The sequence below is a fragment of the Octodon degus genome, unplaced genomic scaffold (assembly GCF_000260255.1).
Source record: "Octodon degus isolate 3935 unplaced genomic scaffold, OctDeg1.0 scaffold00035, whole genome shotgun sequence".
Taxonomy (NCBI): Eukaryota; Metazoa; Chordata; class Mammalia; order Rodentia; family Octodontidae; genus Octodon; species Octodon degus.
In genome coordinates this window covers 5,703,079-5,712,239 of record NW_004524611.1, presented here as the reverse complement: position 1 = coordinate 5,712,239, position 9,161 = coordinate 5,703,079, and the positions used below count along the sequence as shown (strand labels likewise).

The window sequence follows — 9,161 nt, the reverse complement described above, 5'->3', positions numbered from 1 at the left end:
CTGCAGGGGCCCCAGCATGGTCACAGCCACAGACTCCAGGCCTGAGATGGTATCTTCCTTCAGCAGTGGTGGAAGTGAGGACTCAGGAGAGTCCTGGGGTAATGGGGCGCCCCCTTGAGCCTGCAGGGGCCCCAGCATGGTCGCAGCCACAGACTCCAGGCCTGAGATGGGCTCTTCCTTCAACAGTGGCGGAAGTGCGGACTCAGGAGAGTCTGGGAGTAATGGGGTGACATCTCCAGCCTCCTCAGACTCCAGCATGGCTGCAGCCACAAACTCTAGGTCTGAGATGGGATCTTCATCTAGCAGGGGTGGAAGTGCAGACTCAAGACAGTTCTGGGGTAACGGGGTGCCCCCTTCAGCCTGCTGGGACCCCAGCATGGCTGCTGCCACAGACTCAAGGCCTTCGAGGAGGCCTGGGGTTCCTTGGGGTCCTGTGAGCTCAGGACAGCCTGCTGCTTCCCGCAGAGCTGGTTCGGCTTCCGTAGCTCTGGGTGGCCGGCCTAAGGCAGCGCTCCTGTTCTGGGAGGGGTAAGCTGGCACCTGGGTGACAGGTATTCCTCTGGCCACAGAGTCAACTTCTTCAGCACCCACCTGAGTGGTCACCTTGTTGGTCACCTGCCCAGCGTGAGAGGTCACAGTAGCTGCATACTCCTGGCTTGAAGCAAGGCCCACTTCTGTGATTCCTGTGACTGAATCCTGGCTGTGGCTGAGGCAGGCTTCTCCCTCTGGGACCCAAGGGATGGGCACTGTCCCCCTGGCTTCTGCACCCCAGAACACAGCCTTGCCTATACACTCCTGCTCCACCTTCTGGATAGCAGCCTGCAGCAGCGTGCTGGGTTGGGCGTGGGGCTCCCCGCTGTACAGGCTGTCGTCATCTGCTCCTGCATAGGATGCTGAGTCCGAGTCTGAGGAGGCCGCTGAGGTGTCGTCTCGGAAGGCGAAGGCCTCATCCATGCCTTCAGTGATGGACAAGTCAGACAGTGACTGGAGGAAGGAGGCTGAGGCACTATCCTGCTCATCCTCGCCCGCCACATCTCCATCAGGGGCCAGGCTATCAGGTGCCACCTCCTCTTCCTCCTCCTCCTCCTCAGGAGCCAGTGGCGTCACCTCCACAGACTCCACCTGGAAGATGAGACTGCCCTGAAAGGGCAGCAGGGCCGCAGGGATCATTGGATCATTGGCCAGGAAGTCCAGGTCAAAGAAGTGGCCCTCCTGGCCCCAGGAAGAGCCACTGTCTCCTGACAGGCTGGACTCAGAGGATGGGGTCTCTGCAGGGTGCTGCTCCCACTCCTCAGCCACCAGCTCTGGCTGGGAGAAGCTCCAGCCTGAGGGGACATCTGGTCCTTCAGTGGGGGCCAGCAGGCTGAGGGAGCAAGAGGGTGACAAGGTCCCACTGTCCCCATCTGCTGTAACATAGGAGCCCGAAGGTGAGGAAGCCAGTGAGTCCAGCAGCTCCGCCTCGGGGTCCCATGCGTCCTTGTACAGCCCACGGTTGAGGAGCAGGGTGTAGGTGGCCTCGGTGGGGCTGGAGGGAGGGGTGAAGTAGGGCTCGGGATCTGGGGCCCGGGAAGGCACAGCAGGGTCATCCTGAGGGCACAGCTCCTGTTCCCTGAGCACTGGCAGGGCTGCCCTAGCCGTTGGTGGTGCCTGGCATGTTTCCTCGCCCATCACGATCCGGGGCTCCAGGGCGGTGGGCAGAGCCTGAGGGTGCAGGCCCTCGGGGAGGAGCGCTGAGTTGGGGCCTCCCTCTGCTGGGTCTGCCCAGGATGAGGGGCCCCCACCAGGCCCAGCATCCCAGCTGGCTCCCTCCGGCTGAGGCCGGGCGCCAGGCTTGCTGGGCAGGAACGCGAGGGCCAGGGGGCTGGGGGCTGGGATCAGGTTACGAGGCTCCTGCTGCTCCCCTCCCAGGATGGTGACAGCAGGCACATCACAGGCAAGATCTACAGAGACAGAAAGACATGAGGCACCCTGGTCACCTCTCCAGGCCAGGCCAGGCCAGATCGGTGAGCTGCGCATGGGGCAGTATCCACTTTCAGGGGGCCAGAGAGAGCTCCCTGGAGAAGACAGGAAAGAAGAGCTTGGAAGGGGAGAATGTCAAGGAGTTTCCCAGAGCTGCGAACTGCTGACGACAGCTCTGTGGATGCAAGGGTTGGGGGTGGGGAGTGCTGCCCTGTGTTGTAAACCCAGGGTTTTCTTGGGGACACTTCAGGATACATGCAAGGAGCCCTTCTCCTTTTGGAGACAGCTTGCTGCTTCCCCTCCTGCACTCAGCAAGGTGCAGCGGGCTTGGCAGGAGCGGGTGGCCCCCAGGGCCCCTGTGCCCACTGTGTCCTGTGTGTGGCTACATCTCTGGACAGTGGAGGCAGACTCATCCTGCAGGGGCTGGGCTGGAGGTCACTGTGGGCTTGGATAGTGACCTCGAAGCAGGACAGCAGTGGGAGGCTGGTGCCGCCTGTGACCAGGTGCTCTCCATAGTGACAGCCACCCCCTCAGTGCTGGGAGCTCTTGCCTCTCCTGGCCCTTCTCTGGATCCCCAGGTTCCCAGTGAGGAGGCCCTGAGTGCCCAGGCAGCCTCCACAGGCCGAAGAGCCACTCCACAACACAGCACAAAGGAGTGTGGATCAGAGAGCACTTTGGGGACCTGGGCAGGTGGAAGAAGTCCCCTCTGGGCAGCAGCATGAGAAGGCGCAGGGGTCTGTGGCCTCCGGGCTCTTGGTGACTGCGCGGAGTCGCTCTGCACTCTCCTGAATCTTGTGGTCTCACCAACACCATCCACTGAGTGCTTCTCCATGCGCTGAGCGCTCACAGCTGCATTTTTAATGCCAATAACAGCCCTCCCTCACCTGGACGGAGGCCAGAGGCTCATCTCTGGGCCCTCCTCCTGCCCCCAGAGCAGGCTGCAAGGCCTGCTGCCTCCCTGGCTGGTACAGCATCTGGCTGAGACTGGCTTTCTTGATCTCATCACAAAGTAAGATCGCAGGAATGAGAGATGGACGCCACAGAACCCCTCACCCGGTTGCCCAAAGCCCCCAGCGGCCTCGGGGCACAGGCCCTAGGCCACCAGCAGGCCGCGCAGCTAAGGGGGCAACAAGACACTGGGAGTGGGTGTGGCTGCAGCATCTCTGTGTCCTGAAGCCAGGCCCTTAGCACTGACTGCCTGGGGCCAGGGTGGGGCAGAACTGGGCCAAGGGTGAGCTAGAGGGAAACAGGGGCCAAAGGTTCTGCGGCTCCTGAGGCCCCCAGCCACAAGACAGCCAGTGCACGACCGGGCTGGGGAAGTCCCGACCTGGGTTGCCCGTTGCCCGTCCGACTGTGGTGGCAGTGGCGCCCCTTCTTGGCCTGGCCCTTGGCCAGCACTGACCCCATCCCCAGGTGACTTGTGGCCCACAGCAAGGTGCCCTTGGCCCTGCCCCAGTCACACAGGCTGGCCTCCAGCAGGAACTGTCCCGGTGGGCGGCCCCAGCCGGTGACCTGTCCCTGCCTCAGGAGGTCATGGGGGCTGCGCGGGGCCGCTGCTGCCGGGCCCAGATCCCTCCTCCGTCCTGGGCCCGGCCTCCCGCGCTGACCAAAGACCTGGACAGGTGGGCCTGGCCTGCAGACCCCGGGTCCCCGCACACACAGGGGCGCCGGCGGGGTCAGGGGGCTCAGGTCCGTACGTCGCCTCGGGTCGCCCTCTCGCACTCTCTGAAGTGCCGGGCGGAGCGGAGGGGAGGGGACAGCGGGGACCACGCGGGGGCCAGGGATGGGGCGACGCGGCCTCACCTGTGCGCGGCTCGGTTCCGTCCGCCTCGGGCAGCGGCAGCTCGGCGCGGGCAGCTTCCCCGGGCATGGCCTGGCGCCGTCCCTGGTTCCCCCGCTCTGTCCGTGTGTCCACGGCCGCCGCCCCTCGGCCGGGAGGGGGGGGGGCGTGGTGACGTCACGGCCCCGCCCGCGGCCGGCGCGAGTGAGCGAGTGAGCGTGCGCAGGCACTGCGGAGGGGCTGAGGGGTCCCGCCCTCCTGCGGCGCCCCGCCTTTCCCGCACCCCCTTATGGAAGGAGGGACTGGGGCTTTCCAGGAGGGGCCCCTCCCAGGGTGGCATCACCTCTCACCGGGAAGAGGCGGAGGCAACGCCGGAACCGGGATGCGGGGCCCGGGGAGGTGTCCTTGCGTGGTTCCGGGATGGCGGGCTGCGCCCACCCTCGCGGGCCACGCAGGGGGCACGGGGCGCGCCCCGCCCGTAGCCTCCCTCTAAGGATGAGCTGGGACCGCAGCTCCAAAGTGATTGGCTGGTCCTTGCTAGTCGTCGCTCTCCATGGCAACCGCCTCCTGTCTCCTTGGTAACCAAAGATGGAGAGCTAGGCGAGCATAGCAGGGAAGGCCGTCTCAGATGTGCTCCCGGGCTGAACAGGGTCTCTGGATCTCCCCGGAGCTCGTGGATCTGCCGACACCCAATTGCTTCTCTTCCCAGTTCCCTAGGCATGGGAAGGAAACCGGGAAGAAGCGCCTCCCTCCACCTCTGGCGGCGCTCCGCCACTGCTTCTCAGATAGTGAAGCCGCCCCTAGGCCTTCCTGAATCGCGCTATTGCTTCCACAACTGCGGGCCGCTGCACCCGGGACCAGCCCCCCTCTTCCTTGGTGCCAGGCACCGAGAGACAGAGGAAGGACACATTGTCATGTCTCTGAACTGGGGGTGGGGTGGGGGATCAGAGTAGCCATTGTGGCAGGCAGGGAAGGAACCTCCACTCTCTGCCTTCTGGTTCTATCCTCTCCAAAAGCCTGGGCATGTCTGACCCTGCTGGCACCAGCCTTCTGCCTGGGTTCAAGGCAGTTTGGACCTTTTACCCTGAACCTGAATCCAGGATCTTCCCCAGACTGCCTCTACACTGGGAGAAAACCATCCATCTTTGCACCCCCACAGTGGGATCTTCCTCCTCCTTTCACACACCCTACCCAAGCACCCTACGTGGTCTCCTCCCGTGACCTTCAGCTGAGCTCCTGCGCTGCTGCCAGCTGCCTACTGCCTCAGCAACATTGCATGCCTTTCAGAAATGCGTGCCCTTTAGTGGGTCTAGAGGAGAGGGTGTGCACAGGGTGCGGTTCTTTCCTTCTAGGGACAACCATGAATGCTAGCAATGAGGGAAAACCAAAATACAACTCAAAGCTGCAGAGGAAGTGGGGAGTAGGAGAGGGAGCAGGTGAAGAGTACAGCCAAAGAATCTCATGCCCTTCACCCCACGGAAAGAGACCCCAGCCCGCTGTTTCCTGGTCCCAGCCTTGAAGGAGGAGGAAGGCCAGGAAGACCCCTTGCTGCCCTATAGGACAGAGGCTGTGACCACCCACCAGCCCAGCAGAACCACACACCTTCCATCCCTGTCCCTAGTCCTCAGCTCCAGGAGTGGGGCATTGGCAAGGAAGGTCCCCCAAGGGAAAGAGCTAGAGCTCACAAATGGAGAAGAAGCTGTCTTGGGCAAGCCCTGAGTTGGAACTGGGCCCAATGACACCTGAGGCCTGTAGCTCTGACCCCCTCTGCAGTCCTACACCCTGGCCTTCCACGTATCATCTGTGGAGGCAGAGCCAGGCTGGTCCTTCCCCTGGCATGTGTTCTGAGCTGCCAGGCGAGAGCCTGGTGGGACACGTGGTGGGGAGCAAACCACGTGAGCCCACAGGATCCTGTCATGGGAGATGGATAGGCTGGCCCAGGAGCACTCAGGCAGGGTAGGTGGGGTCCCTGCAACCCAGAGGGGCCAGCTGCCCTGGCAGGGGTACTTGGAGTCAGAGGGGTGGGAGGTGACCTGGGCTATGGTCAGTGTTGTGGGACAGCAGCGTCTTAGGAATGACAGAGCAGAAGCTGGTCTAGCCCGCGGTAAGGGAGGGCCAGAGCAGCCCAGGACCTGCCCAGGACAGTGTTTTTCAGCACTTTGTGGTTCTGGCAGAATAGCAGCCAACACAAGATAAAACATGACAAGGCCTAGTAAGGGTGTTTGGGTTTGGCCTTCACTTCTATGCACTGGGGAGAAGTCTAAAAACTTCCATTAGCTGGGCTTGGTGTTCCACACCTCTCATTCCAGCACTCTGGGAGGCTGAGGCAGGAAGACCACAAGTTCCTACCCAGCCTGGGTGACTTTACAATTTATACCCATTTCAAAGTGAAAAAATAATGAAGAGGTACGTAGCTCAGTGTGAAGTCCTTGGTTCAATCCCCAATACCACCACCAACACACACACACACACACACACACACACACACACACACACACACCCCTTTTTGTTGAGGAGGTTTTTAAATATGCACAAAACTACAAGAAAGTGGGAAAAATCAAATATCAAACACCTTTACGGTTAGTTTACATGGCACCCTGTTAGGGAGTTCCTGGGGGCCGCCACATCTCTGGCCAGTGGCCAGTGGCCCCTCCTATCTGTACTTACGACGGTTTAAGGCACACCTCAAACTGACACTGAAAATCTGTTGATCTTACCAACTGAAAAGTCCCTCTCATGTTCAAAGGGATGGAAATTCAGTTCTTCAAAATAAGAAGCCCTGCACTGGGCTGCACAGTAATGCAAATATAGCACTACTAAACTGCAAGCTTAACAACGGGCAAGATGGGTACTGGACGTGGTGGCACACTCTGGAGGCAGAGGCAGGAGGATCTGTGTAAATTTGAGACCAACCTGGGCTACCTGCTTCAAGGCCAGCCTGGACTACATTGTAAGACCCTATCTCAAAATAAAATAAAGTGGGATGGGGGCAACACAGGCAAAGCTTTCCCAGGTACTGGTGAACTGAAGGGGCTGACTGCAAATTGAAGCCCAGCCTGGACAATTTGAGCGAGAAGCTATCTCAAGAGAATAAAAAGGGCTAAGCCAGCGCCTGATGACAAAACTGCAAATAAGTGAGAGCAAAGGCTGCCTCAGATGAATGCGAGCTGCAGGGATTACCCACTATCAAGCCTGTCTTTAGAAAATGGCTTGCAGGGGTTCTTTCAGCAGAAAGGAAATGAAACAATGAATCTTGGGTATCAGAACAACAGAAGAAAGGAAACCACGGGCTACCCTTCTCCTGCTGGTTTCTACAGCGTATGCGGCCTGGAAAGGAAGGGAATGGGACATCACCTGGTGCTCAAGGCATGGCAGAGATGAGGGGAGGAGAAGGCCCCCGCTGGAGCCAAATTCCACACACGCCTCACTCGAGTGTAAAACTGCTCAAGGGAAAACTGCTCTTCTCCGTGTCATATGTGTGTGTGGGGTGTCGTTTTCCTGGAAACTGAGCCCGGGGTCTTGAGCGGCACCTCTAGCCTTTTTATCTCCAGGCAGGAGGACCTTGCTAAATTGCTCAGGCCAGCCTCCAACACGTGGCCCTACTGGCTTAGTCTCCCAAGGAGCTGGGATCAATCACAGTTTTAAAGCACCTCACTAAGCCAGGCTTGGTGACCTTCTCCTGTCATCCCTGCACTTGGGAAGCTGAGGCAGGAGGATTGATGTGAGTTGGAGGCCAGCCTGGGCTACACAGTGAGACCCTGTCTCACAATAACAAAATAAATGAATGTAAAAATAAATATTAAAAAGGAAGTCTCAAATCAATAATCCTTCAACATTTTTTCACCAAGATGCATGAGAGGTCTGGGGAGCTAGCTCAGCTGTCTATGTACCTGCCTGGCAAGCACAAGGACCCAAGTTCGATCCCTGGTACCATACGCCATGCTGGCCCTGAAACTATCTGTGCCCAATAAATAAATAAATAAATAAATAAATAAATAAATAAATAAAAGATGCATGAGAGCCGGGTGTGATGACACCCGTCCTGGAATCCCATCACACTGGCAGGTTGAGGCAGGAGAACTCCAAATTCTAGCCCAGTCTAGGCAGTTTAGGAGTTTAGCCAGCATGGTCTCAAAAACAAAACAAAACAAAACAAAACAAAAACCCAGGAGTGGGAGTGCTGGGGATATAGCCAAGTGCGGAAGTTCTGCAGTCAGCCCCCAGTAACACACACACACACACACACACACACACACACACACACACACACACGGTAGTCTGTAACCATCGCACCCAATTTGTAATTCCGAAGCTCCCAGGCTGGATACTGCAGTGCACACCTGTGGGTGTGCAGGAGGGTCACAGGTTTGAGGGCAGCCTGAGTCACATGATGTTTCAAAAAACATAAGCAAAACGAAATAAAAGGCCTTAAAACAAATCATCCCCTGTGCGACCCTCTGGGTCCAACACCCAATACTCCAAAAACAAAAACAGAAATGAAAAAACAAAAACCAATGTCAAGCCCAGACTGCTTCACTGAAAATTCTACTCAGACTATAAAGCTGGGTGTGCTGCCGCCGCCTGGATTCACAACACGCAGGAGGCTGGGACGAGAGGCTTGGCGAGACTTGGAGGCCAGCCTGGGCTACATCTGGGCCCAGCACCTTTTCTGCCTCAAAAAAACAAACTGTTTGTTTTGAATCTTAGGGCAGGGTCTACAGGGTCTCACTGTGAAGATCCGACTCATAATGATCCTCCTGCTTACAGCCTCCCAAGTGCAGGCGCGCCTCCACACCCAGTCTCAGTCACGGGCTCAGTGTGCCATGGGGGGGGGGGGGGCACACAGCAGGCCTGAGGCATTGAACTCCCTAAGCGGGTGCTTTAATCTGCTGAGTTATTTGGCCTGTCCTTTTGGGTTTTTTTGAGACTGTGTCCTGCTGTGCAGTTCAAAGCTGGCCTTGAGCTCACTTTGTAGTTCAGGCTGGTCTCGAGAATTTGCAGCAACAGGGATGCACCACCACACCCAGCATCAGACTCGTCAGGGAGTCGTCACCCTGGCTGGGCTCCTTATCATGCACCCATCAAGTTCATGGGCCCCGGCTTGTCATCCACTGACCTATGCCACACCTACCCAGGCTGGAAAGCTGCTAGGAGGAGCTGTGGACAGGCGTGGATTCTCTCACCCCGGCCGTGGAGGTTTATCTGTGTGGGCTGGACAAGATGTCCTCCTGCTGGGCGCCATCCTCACTGTCCATCGAGGCTTGGCAGGGCGGTGCCACCCGCAGGGATCATCCCTGCCCTGCAGAGCGCCCTGCCTCCCCTAATGCCAACAGCTGCTGTAGAAACCGGCTGAACAGCCCGTGCATGGAGGAGCTGCAGGGGGGGGCGTGTCCGGGAGGCGCTGCTGCAGTCGACTGGTCAA

The 9,161-nt window shown here is 58.7% G+C and overlaps 1 protein-coding gene across 1 annotated transcript in view; it reads right to left on the bottom strand.

Annotated features, from left to right (window-relative positions):
• Nacad (NAC alpha domain containing) overlaps positions 1-3,873 on the bottom strand; it is a 7,955-nt gene extending 4,082 nt beyond the window's left edge. Inside the window, 2 exon segments of the mRNA XM_023714567.1 lie at positions 162-1,940; positions 3,763-3,873. Coding sequence (XP_023570335.1) covers positions 162-1,940; positions 3,763-3,829 — 1,846 coding nt within the window. The 5' untranslated portion in view covers positions 3,830-3,873.
• Between the last annotated feature and the right edge of the window lie 5,288 nt (positions 3,874-9,161).